This window comes from Lepidochelys olivacea (genome assembly GCF_965140295.1).
Source record: "Lepidochelys olivacea isolate rLepOli2 genome assembly, chromosome: 14".
In the NCBI taxonomy this organism is placed as follows: domain Eukaryota; kingdom Metazoa; phylum Chordata; order Testudines; family Cheloniidae; genus Lepidochelys; species Lepidochelys olivacea.
In genome coordinates, this window is record NC_140424.1 from 21,880,022 (window position 1) to 21,903,769 (window position 23,748).

General features: G+C 45.7%; 2 protein-coding genes across 5 annotated transcripts in view; both read right to left on the bottom strand.

Moving 5' to 3' along the window:
• PMP22 (peripheral myelin protein 22) overlaps nucleotides 1-9,603 on the bottom strand; it is a 32,308-nt gene extending 22,705 nt beyond the window's left edge. The window contains exons 1-3 of one of the 3 annotated variants that reach the window (XM_084648232.1): nucleotides 9,337-9,603; nucleotides 6,332-6,432; nucleotides 5,447-5,546 (exon numbers count right to left, since the gene is read on the bottom strand). In XM_084648232.1, coding sequence (XP_084504358.1) covers nucleotides 5,447-5,546; nucleotides 6,332-6,409 — 178 coding nt within the window. In that variant the 5' untranslated portion in view covers nucleotides 6,410-6,432; nucleotides 9,337-9,603. Of the gene's footprint in view, nucleotides 1-5,446; nucleotides 5,547-6,331; nucleotides 6,433-8,001; nucleotides 8,266-9,084; nucleotides 9,209-9,336 lie in introns of those variants that run through there. The other 2 variants (XM_084648234.1, XM_084648233.1) reach the window with 2 other exon arrangements.
• A 9,860-nt stretch (nucleotides 9,604-19,463) lies between these two features.
• TEKT3 (tektin 3) overlaps nucleotides 19,464-23,748 on the bottom strand; it is a 33,547-nt gene continuing 29,262 nt past the window's right edge. The window contains exon 8 of one of the 2 annotated variants that reach the window (XM_084648219.1): nucleotides 19,464-23,286. In XM_084648219.1, the coding sequence (XP_084504345.1) occupies nucleotides 23,070-23,286 (217 nt within the window). In that variant the 3' untranslated portion in view covers nucleotides 19,464-23,069. The remainder of the gene's footprint in view (nucleotides 23,287-23,748) is intronic. The other variant, XM_084648218.1, reaches the window with a different exon arrangement.

Genomic DNA, 23,748 nt, shown 5'->3' on the forward strand with positions numbered 1-23,748 from the left:
TAGGAATCAGGAGAACTAGGTTCTGTTCCCAGATATTTAACTTCGGGGCTGGTTGTGCCACCCACTGATTTCAAAGGCATGACCTGCATGGCACAGGAGGATGGGCTGAAATGTCAAAGGCTCAGCACCCGCCACTGGGACCGGATCTTCCGGTGAGCTCAGCTCCCATGAAAGCACCTAAACAAAGACTATGTTCTCCAAAGCACCCACCATCTCCTGCTGGGAGACACATAGCTTGGCTTTCAGCGCCCAACATTCTAAGCTCTTCTGAAAATTCCAGCCTCAACCACCACTCGGTGGAAGTTGGACGAATTCAGCTTGTTTGATTTTGAGCAAGTTCCTTAGCCTCTCTTTGCCTCCATTTTCCCCAACTCTAAAATTTATGAAGCTCTGGGATCTATGAACAAACAATTATTATGATGTATTTGTAGCACCTGGACCAGGACCCACTGTGCTAGGTGAGGTACAAACACAGACTCCGCTCTGCAGAGTTTCCAGTCTAAGTATGAGCACTATGCAATTGATGTGGAGCCCAATGAAGTCAATGGCAAAACTCCCATTGGACTTCCAAAGTGCAAGATCAGGCCCTATTTTATTGCTAACAATTATGATAATGTTGCAGGAGGTGGTACATGAGTTTAGCGAAAGAGAGGGGGGAAATCTGGCAAGTGATTACTCTACAATACAGACTTAACTCTTATGGCGGGTTGGGAGAAATCATCTCTACTAAAGGACTAAGTTCTGCCAAATTCTTCAGTAGGAATTTCATATCCACCCCCAAGGGCGGAATTTAGTGCCACATTATTAAATGTTGAGCAGTGTCTTTGACAGAGGCACAGAAAAAAGTTTTCCTAAAGCTTTTTAGGATACTGTGCAACAGGCATGGTGTATGTATTGAAAACATATTTCCATGAGTCTCCCCTGGACTCTTGTGGAACATACTTTGTATTGGCGGTGGGGGAGGGGGGAAATAAGTATACTTTTAGCTAATAGCATAGAAGATGGAAACAATATGCTGAAAAAATTGAAAATATATTGGGGGGAGGGGTTAATGTGATTTATCCCCCCAAGAGAAAGAGCATTTAAAGTCTCTGATTCTCTTGGGGTGGGGGAAGGGGGGAGTTGTCCAGCACCTAGGTTCCTGACCTGAGACCCAGGCTCACTTCCATGCTCCACCACAGACTTCTTGTATGACCCTGGGCAAATCGCTTAGTGTCTCTGTGCTTAGCTTCCCATCTGTACGGTGGAAATAATACCACTGCCCTACCTCAAAAGCGGGATTGGGAGGATGAACACAGTAAAGCTGGTGAGGTGCTCAAAGACAATGGGAATGGGGGCAAGATTAGCTTACCTTATCTAGAAAATAAAAATATCACACAATATTTTCTCTATTGAAAAAACACAACAAAACAGATCAGCCTCAAGCAAAATGGAAAACAACTGCAAGAGAGAGACTGTGAGCTCTCTGGGGCAGGGACTGTCTTTTTGTTCTGTGTTTGCCCAGAAAATGGCACCATGGGCCCCTGGCCCATGACAGGGGATCCTTGGGGCTACCATTCTAAATAGTAATTTAGCTAATGCATAAAGCCCTTATCCTGCAAAGAGATGGATGTTGTCAGACCCCCTTTGCCCTTGCAAAACCCCGCTGGCGTCCCAAGGGTTTTGCATGGCTCCAGCAGCCTGTAGTTCATGGCAGGACCAGAGTCTTCATGTAGGCAAACGGCAGGAGAGGAGCATTCAAATAAGGATGGAAGGTTGAATTTATGTGAATCTTCCTGGCTTGTGTTGGATTTGGGTTACAACTCCTCGAAGTAGTTCAGATTTCATTATTCTGCCGGCTCGCAAGAATGGAGGAGCTGGGCATAAGCAGGAAAAGCACTACTGTACACGCATGCATCCTGCAATCCAAATATCCAACTAGCAGTGGCAGGTCAAATTTTTTACCGGCTGCTCAACTGTGTGCCTCGAATAGTAAAAATAAATCACTTGAAAGGATCTAAAAGGGTTCCACCCTCACTGGTTACAGGTGTGTAATTTATTCTGCTATCACCATCAGCATTCAGGTCTGATCACAAGTAGCTAAAGAGTTCCCCCTTTAAAAAAATACTCTTTCCCAAGGTAAGATTATCTTGTTATTTACTATATTCCCTACACTGCCCTATAGAAAATGTCGAGGATACTGTAAATACTGGGGTCAAGCTATTTAGCTATCTAAAGTAACAGGCATATTTTTATGGATGACAGTTTTTCTCCCTCTCTGCAAAAAAAGGGTGCCCATGTTCAGGGCGCAATTACTGCAGCCCTTATTTTAAGCACATGTACAGCTGTTTTTGAGCATGCATGAGTGAATCTGAACCAGCCTACCTACGTTGCAGATAGCAGTATAAGGCCAATATTGCCAAATGCTGATTCAGGACATAACTATGATAATTTACAGTGATGCAACAGAAGATTCCAGCTGGTTTCCACAGCTGGTCTGACTTGTGGCCACTAGGTGTTGCTGGAAGGCTGTGAAGAAGGTCTAAGCCACTCCACCAACACCTTAGAAATTTGAGCCTCTTCCCGAGATGAGAAACATGCTACTGCTTTAAGTACAGTTAAAATTAGAGGTAGGGTGAGCGCCTGCTTGTATCTCCCAACATGGGGTCTCCACGAGTATTTCACTACCAGCAGACTGGCTAGTTTGGAGTGTTTTAAACCTGATCTCCAGAAAACTCCTACTAGAAAATTACATCAGAGACTCACTTTCCTGCAGGGTAGAGAGTGATAAGAACTTGCTAAGTTACACGAAGGCTTCACTCCCTGCACATACCACCCGCAATGCTCTCCTTTTCCACATAGCAAATGTTCCCCACCAGCCCTGGCATCAGTGTTATGTTCAATCTAGTGGCTCAATCTTAAGATCCTTCCCCCTCCTTGGCATCTCAGGGGCAGCAGGTCACACTGTCACAGACCAGAGATGTGGTTCTACTCTCAATTACACTAGTGTAAATCAGGAGTGATTCCACTGAACTCACTGAGGATATGCTGGGATCAAACTGTTCCGAGAGGAAAGTCAAGGTACAAATTCCTAAAGCTAGCAATGATAGTAATAAAACCCCATACCAATCACTCAACTAAAAAATTGTCCAGATAATTGTACTTAGTTCTTATGTATCACTTTTCATTAGCAGATCTCAAAGCGACTTCTAAAGGATGCCTGGATCATGATCCCATATATATGTCTGGATTGATTCAGCAGAGTTGCTCTAGATTTATACTGAGCCCAGGGAACCATATCATATATATAGGAAGGAGAAACTGAGGCAGAGAGGTGACGTGGCTGGGTACAAGGTCATTCAGCATGCCAATACTAGAATGCAAGTCCCCTGAGCCCCAGTCCAGTGTGCTATCCACTATACCACTCTGCCTCCCCTGCATCACTTGGTAATTTTGTACCCACAATGTACAGAGGCAACTCCTTGGCCTCACACAACGCGGACAAGCCAGCTGATCAAAGCGTGAGGCACTCCGCTACCAAAGCTAGCTTTGGATCAGTGTGCTTTCCATGGGACTTCTACACACCTGAATCTGATCTCATTGACACCACTGTCACCCTGGCTGAAATCAAATGGGGACACTGATGATTTACACTCATGTAAGGCAGAGTAGAACCGGGTCCCTACCTTCTATGCAGACTTTTTGTGCTCTGAAACTCGTAGGTCATAATTCTGAGCCGTTAATTCTTAAAGAAGAGCTCTGCTCCCACTGATTTCAACGGCAGGCTAGTCTGAAAAGTTGATGGCAAGATATGGCTCCCTGTGCTCAGTATAAATCTAGAGCAACTCCGCTGAATGACTCCAGACATACATGAAAGTAAGTAAAATGTGATAGATACAAAAACCCTATTTTGCTCTCTACCCAATATACATGCTACAGAAATAACCACGCATATAAGGATAACTACAACAGCATGGGTTACTGTGGCTCAAGTTTTAATAGAAACTTTGGGAGTGTGACCCAGGCTCCATTCACACAGGCTGATGTAGAGAGTGCTGGACTAGCCCACCCCAGCCAAGGAATGGGAAGCTCTTAAATGCTTAGCTTTCGCAAATCCACTGTGCTCAGGAAACTGCAGAGATGGGAGCATAGGTAGAGAGCAAGCATTGGTGTAACGGAGATGGAGCAGGGAACGTCTGCAATGGTCAACTGTCCTCAAACTCCTTCCACCTCCCTGGGATAAGTGACCATCTGGAGCACTAACTTGCACCATAACTGCAGGGAGTTGGGACCCATCCTGGGAGTAGCAGCTAACCACTGGCAGAGGGGAATGTTGGAGTTCTGTCCTGGTTGCTTAGCAATATGCACAGAGGCAGGTGGTATAAAAAGAAGTGACTGACTACCCCAAGGACCCAGCGGGTGTTTTTCATAGAGCAAAACTGCTCTGCTCTGGCCCTTTAACACTTCATCCCCTTCAGCAAACAAGAGGCATGCCTAGAATAACTAGCGCACACTTGTCCCAGCAGTAGAAAGCCCCACTCCAAGGACTGCCCATGTTTGTTTATCTAGGTATTACCTAGTAAGAGTAATGGTGAGGAGCATATTGCAAAGAGGTCACATGGGGTCATCCCCCACTGCAGCTGAGGGTACTGTCAACATACCACAACTACAGAACGTAGCAAGGCCTGGGGACAGGACCTGACCCATGGCTTCTCCCCAACTAGTAATTCAATGGGCCAAATTCTGCTCTCAGTTACACAGACATAAATTTGGAATGATTCTGCAGATCTTAATGACGTTACTCTGGGCTCACGCTGACATCACAGAGAGCAGGAATCTGATCTACTGACTTCACCATGACTCACATGTGCACATCTGAGCCCAGAACCCGGCCACGTGGGCCTGATCCTTCATTGCACAGCATCTCATGCAGCCATGCACGCCAGTGCGAAGTGGGTATCCTGCCCCACCTAGTCAGCACGGTGTAAATGACTGCACAAAGCTCTGTGCATCAGTGAATTAAGCCCTGGTGTTCTAGTGTGTGATGAGCTGCTGTACAGACAGAGGCCCTGCAAAACAGGTGAGATGTGCCCACTTCAGGTACAAGTAAGGAGCAATCCAGAAGAACCATTAATAGAATGGCAGCCCTTATATGAAATTAGTTAAATTCCTCTCCCTCAGTTCCACCCTGCTCTGTAGCTTTATTTAGGGCCTAATTCTTCCACCTCTATTCAGGTACTGTACTCCAGAAGCTGTACTGAGAAAACTGCCTGAGTAACAATGCTTAAAGAACCTCTGACATGAGGGACAGAACCAAGCCCCTCGATTAATCATGCTTGACTCTGCAGGCTCTGTCTGGTACAAGATTGTTCTGCAATACAGGTCTATTTCTAAAGGTGTGGGGGAGGAGTTAAAGGGATGAAAATCTCCATTGCTGAAGAAACAGACGAGATGTCAGAGCACTCACCGTTCGTGGAGGACGTTACACACTGAAAGGAACTCTGGACCCCTAAAGTGCTGCAGTTCTGCCAAAGGTCTGCCGTACGCCCGTTAACAATGAGCCATTGCTGAAAGAGATGCACAAATCTGTGAGAGGCGGCAGCAAATGCCGGGGGGGAGGCAGAGCAGGGTTACCAAAGTAAAAGATAAGCTTTTGCTCAACTAAATGCGCTTGCAAAGGATCCGACATAATAGCGCATGTTCATTCTTGTTATCTTTTGCATTCTTACAGTTGCTTTGGTTATTTCTGTTTCATGTCTCTATTTCAATGTGTGCACATGCATTACACACACACACACACTTCAATTGAGTTTTGAAAAAAAAAAAAAAACACTCTGCGTTGTTCTTTACCTGATTTAGACTCAGCTGCGTAAAAGAGAAGACTTTTGTGATTCTCTTTAAACATGTACCAAAGCTCTCAAACGCTTCACTTCTCTCTCACATTTTCTTGGCAGCATGGAAAGCTACAGTAACTGTTTCATATGAATCCCAACCAGTTTAGAGATTATTATAGAAGTAGTTTTTTAAGGTCGTAAAAAAAAACAAAGCTCTTTGAAAGCTAGTCTGGAAGTGACTAGCTCTGCATTAAAAAAACAACAACAAAACCCACAAACATGTCTGTCTAGATTGGCCATGTTAATTCTTTCAGAGGCCCTGTATTAATTAAGGTCTGGTATTGGAGGAATGAGGAGCACCCTTTAATTTCAAAAAATCTGTCCCTTAGTTTTATCTACATAGACAAATCTTACACATGGAACTGTGCAATGGATTCTGATCTACTCACATCCCCCATGTTCCCATATGAAGAAGATCGATCACGGGGGCGCGGCGGGGAGATAAAGTTTGTACTTACACTAACGATTGTTGAGACAAAGAGCAGCACCAGAACCGCAACATGCAGCACGATGATCCCCAGCAACAAAAGGAGCATTTTGGCTGAAGTTTTGGAAAGATCTGAAGGGGAAAAAAAGAGACACGCTTTTAAGTGATAGCAAAACCCCTTGCAGTCAGCCCTTGCATTTGTGTCTATGTGGGGTGTGTCCAGCATTTAGGGATAACTAGATCTGAAAGGGCAGCAGGGGTCGCTGCAGCAACAGAGACTAAGCACAGGGGCTCAAGTTTAATGAGGCTCAACAACTTGTATTAAATGCATTTCTTCGCCAGAGCAACATCTCTTTTAGCAAAGAAATGCAGCTATTTGGAGGGGTCGGGGAGATTTTTAAAGCGCTAACTGGGGTTTACAATGCGAAAGGGACAGGCTCCCAGGGTTGGACAAAAATCCCTGGTGTGGCTCTACAGTACTAGAGACAAATGTTGCAAGCCTGAAAAGGACAGAGCCAGCTTTGAGAAATGCCAGACATCGTCCAGCTTGGAAAAGGGCAGCAAACCTATCTAAGAGGGGTTTTCTTTGCCGTGCCCAGAGAAGGGCTGGGAATGTTCTAAAAAATCCAGCAAAAACACCAAGGAACCTTCAACTTCTACATTATTTTCCTTCCACCCTTTCTAACCTTCCACGCTTAAAGTGTTTTATGGTCTAGAGTTTGATGGCTCAGAATACAGGGAGAAATGCAAATTCCATTACATTCCTCAAAATTTCCACTTGGCTCAGCCTGTCTTGGAAGTGTCATTAGCCAAAGATAAAATAAGGGTTTCTTTTTCCTGAAGCAGCATCACAACAATAGGAAAGCCCAGGTTTCCAGCCAAAGATTTTTTATATAAAAACCCGCCACGACTAGTCCCTTGATCAAATATTTTTAGCTCAGAGACTCAGGTAGGGGGAGGGGGCTGGAAACCGTTATTCCACAAAGCCACTATTCTCCACTTCACAGCCAACATTTAGACTCCGTTAAAGTCAGGACCCCCTCGACGAGATCCATGCCCCAACTCCAGCCACTGCGCTTCTCAAATAGCTGAGCAAGGCCAACAGAGCTGGTGAACCAGCTCTGCGGAAAGAAAGGGAAATGACCACGCAGCGCATTGTGTGTGTGTGTGTGTGTGTGTGTACACGTGCGGAGTCTTTCCATAGAGAAACCAACACAGCTACACCCCCACTGCAAGCAACCGTCCGTGCACGCAGCCCATGGAAATCAACCAGGTTACAAAAATACAAAGCGGGTCTCGGGGAGGACAAAAAACCCAGCTAACGTTCTTCAGTGGTCAAACTGTTTCTAATTATAACAAAGTGAGGTCAGGTCTGGAGCAGGTTCATGGAATCCGTATAGGGGAGTGAATCTGCTTTAAAAAAAAAAAAAAAAAGCAACACAACAGAACAAGCTGGGTTTGGCACAGAGATTACTACAGAACAAGAGGGTGAAACTGCAGCGTAACCAAGCAATAGGGGACCCACTGACAGGCAGAATCGCGGATGATGAAGGGGATTTATTTGCAGACAGAGGCAAGACAGCTACTGGGTGGGGGTCATACGCTGCCACACTACTGGGATCGCCTCATCTTCCCCCAAATCCTCCCCTCGCTTCCACGATCGAAAATAACCCGCTCCTGGGCGGTGCGGCTGCTACTTACTTCCCTGCAATCGTCACCCACCAAGCGGCGTCCCAGAGGCTCGACTGGCCCCAAAAGCTCAAACCGAAGCAAAGGAGCAAATCCAGCTGGTGGGTGCGGGTATGCGCCCGTCCCTTTGCCCAGGGCAAACGGAGCCAGGGGGCTGGAGAGAGGGAGGCGAGGAGGGCAAAGCGCGAAGTTATAAAGTTTCTCCTTTAACGAGGAACAACGCCCCGGATTGCGTCTGTGCCGCAGGGTGTGTCCCTGGGTCCGGCAGAGGGAGCCCGGCCAGGCAGCGGAGCCGGCTATAAATAATCCCCCAGGAAAAAAAAAAAAAGCCGCTCGGTCGCCGCAGGGAACTTTTACTCCCGCCCGTTTGGATCACGCCGGACTCGGCACCCCCCGCGCATGTCTCATCGGCCCACGTGGGGAAGAGGCGAGCCCACGGCTTGGGGGAGCCGCATGTCCCCGCAGCACCCCAGAGCGGCCGCACCCTACACGGCGGCGCTGGCGGGGTGGGGTCGGGGACCCCCCCAGTGCAGGACGCCCCGTCCCCAGAGGATCCGCTCGGCGGGCTGCTCCCGGCCCCCTTCGATTCGTGCGCGGAGGGCGGCGAGGCGGCTGCAGCCCTGCCTGGGGGCTGCAGGGGCATCCGTGCCACCGGCCTGGCGCTCCGCTAGCCTCCAACCGAGCCCCCACCCCAGCCTGCGGGCTCCTGGCAGGGCGGCGGCCCTTGCTCTCCGGCGAGGGGCAGGCGGCTGCAGCCGGGGAAAGGCCCGCTCCGCCAGCCCCGGCGGGCACCGTGCGAGTGGCCGCCCCGGGAACGCGAAGGGCGCAGCGTGGCTGGGGAGGGGGGGCGCATGGGGTGAGCCCAGCTCCTCACCCCTCAGATTCCCGCTCCTCACCCCTCAGCGGTTGGGGGGGGAATACACGCCCCCCTGTTCTCCTTAATCCTCTGGGAAACCAAACCATTCACCCTGCTCCTAAAACGCTCCTCCACCCGCGGGATCCCCAAGCGCTTCACAAAGTCCTGAAGAGAGGCGTCAGCCTAATTTAAATGCACCAGACTTTGCTTTTGCTGCCGCTGCTGCTTCGGTCTCTTGCCTTTTTGCTTTCTCCCGCGCTCACCCGCCTGGCTTTCTAATGGTCTTGCTGTGTTAGGCTCATCCAAATACAATCGCGCATGTTTGCCACTCGCTTATTTTCTTGTAAACGCCTGTCTCCAAATTGCATGGCGCTTTGGAGAGGAGTCACAGTGCAGGGAAGAGAAAGGCCAGTAGAAAGCTCCCCCCTCTTTGCTTGTCTGGTGGTGGGGGCTTTGCTGACAGAGCTGGGATTTCACCACCAAAGACTTACCAAGCTCCAAAGCGTGCAGCTCTTCCTGACAATGGTAGCTCCTAGAAAGCCAGCCCAGCGTGCATTAAAGTTCCTCCAGCAGGGGCAGGATCCCAGAGGATGCTAAAAGCCACTCGTGGCGTGGGTCGAGTTGAAAGGGGGATCCCTGACGGATCGGAGTCCTTCTCTGAAACCACAGATCTGGTGCATTCACTGTTTATTCATCCCCCAGTCCAACGCCCAGATATGTCACGGTGGCCTGAGAGAGCACAGCCTCTAGTATTTAAAGAGACAGCTCCTATCCTTATCTCCTCCCCAGAACACAGCCGGCACGCAGGGGCTATTTAGGGGGCGCTGGAGATTAAATGGAAAGGAGTGGCTGAGAGACCTCCATCCCAGTTAAAAGGCTTATTCAAAGCCCTGGATGCTAGAACAATAAATAGCGATCTCCTCCTGGAAGCTGTCATTCAAGGAGTTGGCAAAACAGCTAAATGTTTCCAGGCCTGAAGGGAGAGGGAAGAGGCCAGACAGCGCTGCTCGGGGGTTAGGGTCAGATCTTCAGCTGGTGGAAATTGGTGCAGCTCTATTAATTCTGAGGACTGGCCTATTGGGTATTGTTTGCTTAACAAGGGGCCTTTTCTAACCTCTTTCAGAAGGTGATGTTGTTTTGCTGTTATGTATATTTTTTAAATACCCAGTTGACTATTTTCACTAAAAAAATTAAAACAATGTGGTTCAAAATCACCTGTTGCTGGGTCTGCGGCATGTGTGATCACACAAAATGTTTGGGTAAGTCACAGGATCCGGCGGAGTCCTCCAGGTGGGGTGATGATCACTTACATCCAGATTCCACACCTCTTTTACACACACCCTTCTCAATGGAACCGGATAGTCCTTGAGTCACCCAGTTCCTTTCCTCAGGGTTACTTGAGGCATAAGGACCTCTGTGAAGTGACTAAGGATGTCAGAAGCTGGTCCCAAGTGACAGATTCCCATCTCAGTTACACTGCTGTAAAGTGGACGAAACCCACCAAAGTCAATGGAGTTGGTGCAGAATCTCATGCGATAATAGAGAACACACAGTGGCCCTTAGCAGGGAAGGAATATTATGCTTGCTATCTATCCATCCATCCCCATACATACCTCTCTGTCTATTGCAGATGTGCTTTTAACAAGAGGGAACAATATTCTCTCAACCCACTCCCTTCAGATCAACCGCTTCATCAAACTGAATTACAGGCATCTGCAATCTAGGGGTAGGACTCAAACATTGCTCACTCCTGATAGGCAAAGACAGCTTGTCTATTTCAAAGGCTGCGCAGTTGCTTGGTAACACAAACTCCTACCTACTTGGAGTCAGTGACATGCAAAATAATTGACTTAGAGAAAACAGCAGAGAGCATAGAGTTTTTCTATAGTCCAGGAGGGCACCAGAGGGGGCAGCATTCAAGGGTGCCTTGGTCACTGAGGGTACGTCTACACTGCAATGAAAGAGCTGTGGCATAAGTGTGGCCAGCTTGGGTCAGCTGACTCAGTCTCAGGGGGCTCGGGCTGTGGGGCTAAAAATGGGTCTCAGAGCCCAGACTCCAGCCTGAGCCCAAACGACTACACTGGGATTTTTAGCCCTGGAAGCCCAAGTCAACTGAGCCAGGCTCTGAGACTCAGTGCCACTGTTTTTTTATTGCAGTGTAGATGTACCCTGAGAGGTAGTGATATAGCTGCTCTGGTTACAATTCTTCTGCAGTAATGGCAATTCAAAAATTCCCTCTCGAAAGCAATAAATAAGCAACTCCTACAAGCAGTTTTCAGGGAGTCTTTTCAATACATGTTGCGGGGAGTCTTAGGGGATGCGTCCTGGGTGACAATTCTTAGAGTACAGAGAACTGGGAGCTCCTCTTACATCAGCCCGATCACCTCGTCAGATTTTGGAAGTGTGAATTGTAAGAGGAATAGGCAGCATCAGGTACTCAGAATGGGGCTGATGTGTGGCCATGAAGTCAGTGGGTGGTTTGTTATTGACTCAAATGGTGTTAGGATTTCACCACCCAGCTGCTGCTCATGGTTCCGATAGTAAGTTTAAATGGTAATGTGTATGCATCCAGCAAGGTTTTGCCTGCACAATTTTTTTTATTATTATTATTATTTTTTTTTTTTTTGTGCAGTGGAAGTGAAATTTCTTCAATTTCGGCATCGGGCTTCAAGTGCAAAAGGCCTGTGAAATGCAGCGAGTTTCCACAAAACTCAGGTCGAGATGTTTCAAGTGCCAGAAGGATTTGGTGCCCATCTCCCCTTGATTTTCAAAGAGAGCCGAGTATCCAACTCCCTTAGGCATTTTGAGAATCCCAATCTTCAAGCACCAGCAGAATTCTGTGCCGTGGCTGTGGGGGGCGCTGTTCTGGTTGCAGTTGTCTGTTTCCCTCCCTGTGCGGGCTCTCACAGCAGACCTAAGGACCACTTGCACCCTCAGATGTCCCAGACGCAAGCGCTGGGATCGTGACCCCATCTCTGTGCAGGGATGCCAGGCCAGAGGGAAGGCTCCCCAAGACCTGTCACCCACTTGTGCATCTGTGCGGGGTCAGCCACAATCTCATCCCTGTGAGAGAGCTGAACTCACCTGGAATTACAAATGCTGCCCATCTTTAACCATAGCCCATAGGAGTTAGGGATAGAGGACATGCCTGGTTCTCCCCCCTCCCCCCTCGCTATTACAGGATGTTGCCTACAGTTTGGGCCTAATCTGCCCCCACTCACGTTAAGCAGCACCCACAAAGGTTCCCATTGAATCCAACTGGCCTTCAGGCATAAGTACCACTTAAGCAGGGATGATGGTGGCAGAATGAGGCCCTATATTATCCAGGATGTTGGTCCAGTCCCACCTGAGAGGATTCAGTCCATCCTTCCCACAGCAACTAAGTCCTCAGTCAGACAGAACAGAGCATTTTTTTCCTGATTCTTAATTGTTCCTGTTTCCTTTTAGCCACGCCTCCTAGTAAATACAACACCCCATCAGTCTGCCTCTGTGCGTGACACTAAGCACCAGAGGGGGGATCTGTGATTAAAATCCTCTAGCGAGCGAAGGCATTTGGATTCTCATCAGCGGATGCCTTAAGACAGATTCCTACTGGGGGCCTACTCTCCAGTAGGGGCAGGAAGATGAATGAGCTTTAAAGCCAGAAGGAATCATTATCAAATGTTATCATAGCACCTAGGAGCCCCAGCGATGGACCAGGGCCCCATTGTGTGAGGCACAGCACAAACAGATAGCCTCTGCCCTAAATAGTTTACAGTCTATTCTAACCTCTAGGCTGGTCTAGTGGGTAGAGTATGGGTCTAGGCCTCAGGAGATCTGAATGAGCTCCTGTCTCACCTTGGGCATATCGCTTAAATCTACACTGTGCCTCGGTTCTCTGTCTGTAAAATAGAGCTGCCTCCATATCTCGCAAGGGTTCTGTACGGATAAAATCCATCTAAGATAAGAGAGGGGCTCAATTCATTCTGTGAGAAGGGCCCTAAAAGCACCCAGATGGGTTGACTGTGTGAGCAGAACGCCCGTCCATGTAAATGGGAGAGAATAAACTATTGTTTTCCAGGGATTCTGAAAATGGGGCCAAACCTAGCTTTTTAAGCAAGAGAGAAATATGTGAAACTCCAATAGGAGAGAAGAATAGCTCAAGGGTGAGGAAGCTTTCGCTGCCGAAGAGCCAGGGAGAAGGAAATCAAGAGGATGTGCACAGCAAAGAGCCCATTCCTCAGACATTCCTCCAGCGGAGTTCTGTCTCTTTTTGGAAATGCACTTTAGCCAAACAGACCGGGGCTTTGGAAATATTTATTGAGCATGTGATTTCCCTTATAGCTCTAGGGATTTGATACCAAGCTGCTTCCAAATATTTCAGTCATGTGAATAAGCTTCTAGGAGGGCTATTCTTTATGCCTTCAGCAAACAGAACATGCTTGATAAATGTCTGTTACGATAACATGGAAACTAAACAGAAAGACGAATGCTTCTAAAATGGTGGCACCCAAAGGGCATATGGCATATGTTTGCTCCATAGGTACCAATTAGACAGTTCTGTTTGCCATGAGGATTGGGATCATGTACCAAGATATGTGTAACAGGGTCAACTGCCTCTCAAGTACCCCCTCATGGCCAGGGGTGGCTCTACAGAACTCTGCCTCCATTTCCCCTCCACATAGGCTTCTCTGTGTACACACACCTCTCCTAGAGATCTGGGTTTATTAATGTAAAAGATCAGAACAAAACTCAAAGTCCCCAAAATAGAGTCCCTCAAGTCCCTGCTTTTAGCAGGCTGCTCCCTGCCCTACCTGTCTGCAGTCTTGTTTCTCTGGTGTCTCAAAGTCTGTAGAGCCTTCTGTTCCCTGCAACCTGCAGGAACCTTCTAGCTCTCTGCAACACACTTGTTCAGGTGTGCCTATTTAATAAGTTGTGTTGGCTGGCCCCAGGGCTGTAGCCCTTCTAGGAGCAAGCCACCTTGTTGCAATGTGTAAAAGCAGCTACTTGCAGTCTCTACATACAGTCATTTAGCTTCTGCAGTAAATGAACATGCAGTCCTGAACATTTACATGAAAGCAGAATAGGGTCTAGACTCCAGGCCAGTCTGTTCTAATAGAATCAAAATAACATGCATGTAAAAGAATGAACTGCAGGCTGTGTGTGTGTGTCTGTGGGTGCATATACACGTGGATGTTTGTGAGCGAGACAGAGGGCGTGTAGGGGTGATGTATATGTAAATATACATATGCACTATAACCACATTTTTCAATGCAATCGTACCTATGAAGTCATGGCCAGTGCCTCATCATCATCTAATGTGTGTACATGCCAGAATATTCCTGGTGTGCCTCCTATACCAGTGATGAATTTGACCACTCTACAAGCTATTCCAGTATATTTGAGAAGACAGGACTTTCACTGTATGGCTTTCCATAGATGAGTTTCTTTAACTCCATAGCCTTGCCTTGTCAGCAGAACCTTTGGGAGTTGTTTCCCATTTATACCCCTGCTAACTAAAGCCATACACACCAGGTTTGGAATGTGCTTGTGGAGGGGAAGGGGCAGAAATCTAGACTGAGATCAGCAAGCGTGGAATTCATACAGCATAGGAGAATGGGATATAGATGGAGCAGAGAGACGGAGGTAGGTTGTGGAGCTAACCTTTATCTCTTCTAAAATAACTATATATATATAATTGTTTATTTGTATAAGATACCTATAGGTGGGTCACAGGTACACTCATAATTACATGCACAGAACAATCTTCACATATATACATAGAGTTAACTATACAGGTAAGTGTTTTCAATTAGTTATGTGGGTTCTCAGCCTTGGGTCATGACACCAGCTGAAGTTGAGAACAGGTCCCTAGCCTCAGTTTGCCAGAAGCTGGGAGTGGGCAGCAGGGGATGGCTCACTTGATAATTACCTGTTCTGTTCATTCCCTCTGGGGCACCTGGCCACTATTGGAAGACAGGATACTGGGCTAGATGGACCTTTGTTCTGACCCAGTATGGTGGTTCTTAGGTGTCAGAAGCTCATGACCATCTTCCCTGCCCTCCCCATGTTACGAAACAGGAGCAAGGTTCTAGCTAGATGGGAGGGGACTCATGGGGGTTGGGAGGGAGAGTGAAGAGGTATGTAAAAGGTTGTGAATGCCTGCGTTAGCAGAGCTACTGTTTCTTTTAGTAAAGTATCACTATATGCATCTCGGAACACAAGCAATCAGTGTAACATTGTTCAGATTCCACTGAAGTCAATGACAAAACTCTCCCTTGAGTTCAGTAGGGACAGAATTTCACCTGATATCTCTAAATAGAAAAGCATGTTAGTTGTAGCATGGTTCTATGTGTGGACGCAGATGTTTCAGTGGCATTGTTATTTATGGAGGTGTACAGAAGCGGGAGTTTTAGCTCAGGCCTATTCTTACTTAGGACTGTTTGTTGTACGCTGCAAATAGATATATAGCTGAATGAAACTCACGAGTCCCCTGGCATGTTACGAATCCACACACTGATTTCAGCAACAATTTGGAAGATACAGGAATTTTGTTGCAGCAAAACAGCAATAAAGGCAGACAGGTAATCCTTGGACCCAGGGCAAAGGAAAGGACTCTGATTGGAAGATGGTTATAAAGGTAGTGGAGGCAAGTAAGAAGGACAGAACTTTGGTTGGGAGAAACTTGAAGAATTCAGAAGGTATCATAAAAGAAAAGGCACCCTGGTGTCAGAAGAGACCAGACAGGACAGCTACTTTATGTAGCTTGCTGTGTTCACCACAGACAGTTGCTATTGGGAACTTAATCTTAAGAAATGAGATAAATCTAAGAAACAAAGCTTACTCACCGCTAGATTGTTCTCCAAAGGTGAAGGTCATATCTGTGCACAGCCGCCATGGTGAGACAAATGCACTATTGAAGTCTACATAAACCCTCCAAACAGTTGAATTTCATGCCAAGTATATTCCTCTCAAGAGCCACAAAGCATGAGTCTTGTGGCAGGGTATGTCTTGCCTGCGCTGGGGATCTTCATAGGCCATATCATGTAAAAGAAACAAGACTGAAGTTGAGGAGCATTTGGGATACGGTGACCACAGTATTATGGGATTTTTAGAAGATGGAAAGTGCCAGAGGAAGCAACATGAGTGTTTCTGACTTGCAGAAAGTTGGCTTGGAGAGAATGTGAAATACCCTAAGGAAACAGGGAATTCTACAATGTCTGGGAAATCTGCTTTAGAAAATTGGAAAATATTTGAGATACAAATTAGCGATACTGCAACTGAAATTCCTTCAGTTAAGGCTAAAACAAAGAACCACAGAGTCCAATGTGTATTGAAAGGGTAGGACAGAGAGAAGACATTTACAGCCAGTTAACTGTGACACTGCCATTTAAAATCTCATAAAAGCATTCGACTAATTGGAAAAAGACCAGTCTTTGAGATGATCTAACAGAACGTTTCAAAAATCTGAAAGACTGATAAAGCTGATGAGTGGGGTATGTGTGTGAAAACTCCCACTGACCTCACGGGGGTCAGGATTTTGCCCAAGGAATTTAGGAATAAGTGCTAAAATTTTCAAATGTGGCTATGGTTGCCTCTCTTGCATCCGAGAGTGCTAAAGGAGTTGGCGGATGTGATTGCAGAGTCATTGGCCATTATCTTTGAAAACTCATGGCGATCAGGGGAAGTCCTGGATGACTGGAAAAAGGCTAACGTAGTGCCCATCTTTAAAAAAGGGAAGGAGGAGGATCCTGCGAACTACAGGCCAGTCAGCCTCACCTCAGTCCCTGGAAAAATCATGGAGCAAGTCCTCAAGGAATCAATTCTGAAGCACTTAGAGGAGAGGAAAGTGATGAGGAACAGTCAGCATGGATTCACCAAGGGCAAGTCATGCTTGACTAATCTAATTGCCTTCTATGACGAGACAACTGGTTCTGTGGATGAAGGGAAAGCAGTGGACATGTTGTTCCTTGACTTTAGCAAAGCTTTTGACACTGTTTCCCACAGTATTCTTGCCAGTAAGTTAAAGAAGTATGGGCTGGACGAATGGACTATAAGGTAGACATAAAGCTGGCTAGATTGTCGGGCTCAACGGGTAGTGATCAATGGCTCCATGTTTAGTTGGCAACCGGTATCAAGTGGAGTGCCCCAAAGGTCGGTCCTGGAGCTGGTTTTGTTCAATATCTTCATAAATGATCTGGAGGATGGTGTGGACTGCACCCTCAGCAAGTTTGCAGATGACACTAAACTGGGAGGAGAGGCAGATACGCTGGAGGGTAGGGATAGGATACAGAGGGACCTAGACAAATTGGAGGATTGGGCCAAAAGAAATCTGATGAGATGCAACGAGGACAAGTGCAGAATCCTGCACTTAGGATGGAAGAATCCAATGCACTGCTACAGACTAGGGACCAAATGGCTCGGCAGCAGTTCTGCAGAAAAGGACGTAGGGGTTACAGTGGACGAGAAGCTGGATATGAGTCAACAGTGTGCCCTTGATGCCAAGAAGGCCAATGGCATTTTGGGCTGTATAAGTAGGGGCATTGCCAGCAGATCGAGGGACGTGATCGTTCCCCTCTATTCGACATTGGTGAGGCCTCATCTGGAGTACTGTATCCAGTTTTGGGCCCCACACTACAAGAAGGATGTGGAAAAATTGGAAAGAGACCAGCGGAGGGCAACAAAAACGATTAGGGGACTGGAACACATGAGTTATGAGGAGAGGCTGAGGGAACTGGGGATGTTTAGTCTATAGAAGAGAAGAATGAGGGGGGATTTGATAGCTGCTTTCAACTACCTGAAAGGGGGTTCCAAAGAGGATGGCTCTAGACTGTTCTCAGTGGTAGCAGATGACAGAACAAGGAGTAATGGTCTCAAGTTGCAGTGGGGGAGATTTAGGTTGGATATTAGGAAAAACTTTTTCATTAGGAGAGTGGTGAAATCTCCTTCCTTAGAAGTTTTTAAGGTCAGACTTGACAAAGCCCTGGCTGGGATGATTTAATTGGGGATCGGTCCTGCTTTGAGCAGGGGGTTGGACTAGATGACCTCCTGAGGTCCCTTCCAACCCTGATATTCTATGATTCTATTTTTAGGTGCCCAACTTAAGATACCTTAGAGGGAGGGACCTGATTCTCAGGAGAAGATACTCAGTACTTTCTGAGTATCAGGCTCCATTATAATGTCTTGAGTTGGCACCTACAGATCAGGATAGCAAAAATCACTTGACACTTTTGAAAGTCTGAAGCAAGGCAATGCTGGCAGAACAACTTACTACAAAGGAACATATGGACACAGCATAAAACTGGTTACCAGGGGAGTTCACAGCAGCTAAAAGTCTAAAAGAGGTCAGCATGTCCATAGATTTATTTCTGGATCAGGAGTGGAGTCTGGCGTCTGGTGACACAGCAAGAAGATGGGAGTACAATAAACTGAGAAAGGGCAGGCATGTTAGGCTAGACAGCCTTTTCTGGGTCCTAAGATGCCATGTTCTTAAAAGGAAGGTGCTGTCTCCAACAGACTCAGCCCTGAAGCTCCAAGATACAAATAAAGGGGAGGAAGCCTATTTCTAGTTTGCACGAGACCAAAGTCATGGTGCAAAAGGTCACCAAGGACATTTACTTTCTGTTTTCTGTTGTGAAAGGAGAACCTGCCAAGATGCAGAGGTTATGGGATGGGATTCTGCCACAGGTTAGAGCTCTGGGACCCTGCATGGGGAACAGTGCGGGGCTCACAAGTTACAAACTGACAGGTTTCAGAGTAACAGCCGTGTTAGTCTGTATTCGCAAAAAGAAAAGGAGTACTTGTGGCACCTTAGAGACTAACCAATTTATTTGAGCATGAGCTTTCGTGAGCTACAGCTCACTTCATCGGATGCATACCGTGGAAACTGCAGCAGACTTTATATATACAGAGAGAATATGAACCAATACCTCCTCCCACCCCACTGTCCTGCTGGTAATAGCTTATCTAAAGTGATCATCAGGTTGGGCCATTTCCAGCACAAATCCAGGTTTTCTCACCCTCCACCCCCCCACACAAATTCACTCTCCTGCTGGTGATAGCCCATCCAAAGTGACAACTCTTTACACAATGTGCATGATAATCAAGTTGGGCCATTTCCTGCACAAATCCAGGTTCTCTCACCCCCTCACCCCCCTCCCAAAAACCACACACACAAACTCACTATCCTGCTGGTAATAGCTCATCCAAAGTGACCATTCTCCCTACAATGTGCATGATAATCAAGGTGGGCCATTTCCAGCACAAATCCAGGTTTTCTCACATCCCCCCCACCCCCATACACACACAAACTCACTCTCCTGCTGGTAATAGCTCATCCAAACTGACCACTCTCCAAGTTTAAATCCAAGTTAAACCAGAACATCTGGGGGGGGGGGGGTAGGAAAAAACAAGAGGAAATAGGCTACCTTGCATAATGACTTAGCCACTCCCAGTCTCTATTTAAGCCTAAATTAATAGTATCCAATTTGCAAATGAATTCCAATTCAGCAGTTTCTCGCTGGAGTCTGGATTTGAAGTTTTTTTGTTTTAAGATAGCGACCTTCATGTCTGTGATTGCGTGACCAGAGAGATTGAAGTGTTCTCCGACTGGTTTATGAATGTTATAATTCTTGACATCTGATTTGTGTCCATTTATTCTTTTACGTAGAGACTGTCCAGTTTGACCAATGTACATGGCAGAGGGGCATTGCTGGTACATGATGGCATATATCACATTGGTGGATGTGCAGGTGAACGAGCCTCTGATAGTGTGGCTGATGTTATTAGGCCCTGTAATGGTGTCCGCTGAATAGATATGTGGGCACAATTGGCAACGGGCTTTATTGCAAGGATAAGTTCCTGGGTTAGTGGTTCTGTTGTGTGGTATGTGGTTGTTGGTGAGTATTTGCTTCAACTATCTCCATAGTCTAGAGCAAGCAGTGTTTCTCAACTTTTTGATACCAGGGACCGACTTGCTGCCTTCCTAAACTGTGTCAAGGAGATCTCATGGATGGTCATTGAGAAACATGGGTCTAGAGAACAAAAAACATTGGTGACACTGTCTGCCTTTATCTGTGCTGTTGCCATTGAGAAGGAAACCACTAGAGGACGTTAGCACAGAATGTCCCCCTCCAAAGATGCCCTCATGCAGAGCCAGAAGCTTTGATGTGGAGATCACCCTTACTGGTGATAGACTTTGAGGTCAGAATTTTCAAAGCAATCTAAGTAACTTAGACACACAACTCCCACTGGATTTCAGTGAGATTTGGGTGCCTAACTGCTTTCATCTTCTTTGAAAATCCCCACCTAAATTAATAACCCTGAGCTTTCAAAAATGAATTGCATTACAGAGGTAGGCAATGACAACTGAAGCAATGAGCCATAAGGAGGCATCCACAAGCCACCGTGTGGGAAGACATGTCCACGGTAACTTGAACAGGTTGAATAAATAGAACGAGATGGGGTGATTTTCTGTTCACGCTCAGTTTCTCGTTATAGTCTTAATAATAAGCATAAAAATGCTTCAATAGCACTTAGCTCTGTTCTGATATTTCATCAGGATCACGCAGTTAAAGTGAATAAAATACCTTATGAAGCTACCATTAAGTGAGTTAACACACATAGCACTGCATCCTGTGGATCAGGCACTAGCCTAGGACTTCAGAGATCTGAGTTTAATTCCCTGCTCTGCTCCAGACTCCCTGTATGGCCTTGGGCTAGTCATTTAGGACCAGATTCCCAAAGGTTTTGAGGCTCCTAACTCCCATTACTTTCAAGGTTAGGTGCTCAAATACAGTTGAGGATCTGTGCCTAAGTTTCCCATCTGTAAGGTAGGGATTAGAGCACTTCCCTGCCACACCAGGGAGTTGTGAGGATAGAAACATAAAAGATTGTGAGGTGCCAGATAATATGGTAACAAGGAACTGATAAATACTCCATGTTTAATGATAACATGCTGGAAAGAAAGCCATCCATACATGCTGACCCTCACTAATAACCAGGATGCTCACTGCAAGTTAGTGAATCTTGTAAATTAGCAGGTATGCAAGCAATAAATGCATCACCTAAAGCATTTTGCTCATTTATTTGACATGTTGAATTTTAATCATGTGTGATAAAGCTCGAAAGTACACCAGCAAGTGTTCCGTAGTACACTTTGTAAAAGTACTAGGCTGAAGGATAAGTACTGGGAGACCTCACTACAGCACTCACTATTAAAGCTTTGCAGAGAAGCATGAGAGTCCTGCCTTTTCTGTACAAGTTTTAGTGTGTGCTGGTTAGCAAGACTCTACTGTCTTTGTATTTCATTGCATCTGGCAGATGAAACCTTCATCTGGCTAAGACCTTTATGAAACTATGCACTTCATTGTTTTGTTCTTGACAGCGGAGGAAGGTTACGAGATCTTCTGAGGTTTAAAATTTGAATATTTCCTTCTGTGCCTTATTTCAGACTCTGCCAATTCTTCTACTCTTCTCTAGCATATAAGGGTGAGATACTCAGTTGCAAACTGGAACAATGGGCCCAGATGTGTCCTTGAGACATTTTCCAGAGACTTCAGTCAGAACAAGATTGTGTTCTAAAGATGTGAGTGGATTTACTTCATACGCTGGCGTAAATCAGGAGTGAAAAGAGTTGCACCAAATATAAAGTTGGATTGAGTAAGATCAGGATCAGGCCCAATGAATTCACATTTATCTTTAAAAAATAAAGTATAAGAAATTCAATAAAATATCACAGGGCCAAGTCCAGCCCTCCAAGCCCCACATCCATTGCTCACTTTCACCTGACTCCCCGCTCGCTTACACCTGTGTAACTGTTGATGTTTATGGAATCACTCCTGATTTACATCACTATGGGAAGTGTATCCGGGCTGTTGATTTCAATGGGAGTTGTACCTGCATTGGACCATACTTTTTATCGGATTCCTGATTTTAAGGTAAATGCTGTTATTTTTATTTTATTTTATTTTTGGCATTTTAAAGGAAAACTTGATGCATCATCAGGTGACTTAAAAGCAAATATAATGTCATTATTTCAGATAGAACCTTAGGAAACATTTTCAAAAGCATCTAAGTGATTTAGGAGCCTCAGTACAATTTTCAAAGTGATTTAGGCACATAGGGTTAGATTTTTAAAGGTATTTAGCCCTCAGAAGAGGTAGACAGGTGCCTACTGGGATTGTCAAAAGAACATAGGTGCTTAATACCTACTTAAATAATTGATTTCAATGACAGTTTGGTGCCTAATGTTCTTAGGTGCTTTTGAAAATCTCACTAGGCACCTATCAGCATCTTTAGATGCATAAATGCCTTTGAAAATCTGGTCCTTAGGATCCCAAGTCTCATTGAAAGTCAATGGAAATTGGCTCCTAAGTCACTTAGGACCTTTTGAAAATGTTACCCCTACACTCGTAAAGTGTCTACTATTGTGCATATGATAGCACTCTTTAGAGCTGCAAAGCCTAGGTATCCTCAAGCAGCTATAATTAGGGTATCTCACCTATTTAAGCAGGATTATATAGAATTCTAAACAGGGAAGATAGTTTTGTAAAGTCCAGTTACTCGAGTGGATGAATGGTACACATTAGGAAGGTTCCTAGGATTCACAATAATTTGTAAAAACAACAAGGAGTCCTTGTGGCACCTTATAGACTAACACATTTATTTGGGCATAAGCTTTGGTGGGATACATTTGTTAGTCTCTAAGGTGCCACAAAGACTCCTCGTTGTTTTTACTGATACAGACTAACACAGCTACTGCTCTGAAACCTGTCACAATAATTTGTGTTTATCCTGCTGCATGCCTAAAAATACATCATTGATATCAACACCTAATTACTCTAATTGCAGAGTATTTTTAGTTTTACTTCTGCCTTTTTTTGCCCCACCAGAGAGAAACAAAGGAGAGAGACCCTGCAATTTTAGATTTCTAAAATTACAGGTTGAGACGACAGGAATAATTCCCACTATGGAGTGGAATCTCTCTGAGTGTCAAACAGCACCCTTTCAGATAGTCTCTGCACATTCTATGAATAAGTATAGCCACCAAGGTGGGGAGAGGAGGGGAGAGTCCCCCAAGACACAGTCTAACACAGAAAGTGATAATTTAATTCTTATTAGTGCATCCTTTAATACATGAAAAATATAACCCTATATTATTAAAACACCATAGTGCCACCGAGGAAACCCCCTATATATGAGCTTTCATTAATCAGAGCAGGGGAAGCTTCAGGGCTATATTGGCCTATGCATACCCCACCAACCTAAGAGTGTTGGGGAAGGTCTTACGCATCCCCATGCACTTCTCCTGATCAATGAACAGGGAGTTGGCTTTGACAGCCAGGTCATGCTCCAGATTAGATTTGGTGTGGACCAACATCTGCAAGGTGTCCTCTGCATCCCTCAGCCTCTGCTGAAGGCTCTGAATAGTGTCATCAATTTCATGGACTTCATTAACCAGGCTAGAAGACAACAACAAAAAAACAGAGTTAGTAGATTCTAGGATGGAAATAGTGCTATAACTTAGCTTTTGGTGCCGTTAAATACCATCTTGGTTACATTCTGAATGTATTGCATGCACATGTTTCTGACTTAAGGCTGATCCTGGATCCCATTGAAGACAATGGCAGAATTCCTTTTGCCTTCAGTGGGGGGTCCTTTAACAAACAAACTGCTCTCAAACTCTAGTGACACATGGAAACAACTCACATGACAAACAGCGCCATTTAGAAAAGTGATGGAAAGCTGTGGTTTCCTGTTCTCATTTTCTTTTTCTGGGTTTTTCCTTGCTTACGCACACACCAGATGCAAATGTGTGTGCACGTACGTGCACACACACACACATACATAGTGTAAAGGGTGAAAAACAGCAGAATTTAAAAATTAAAGAAAAGAATATGAATGATGGATGAATAAAGACATTC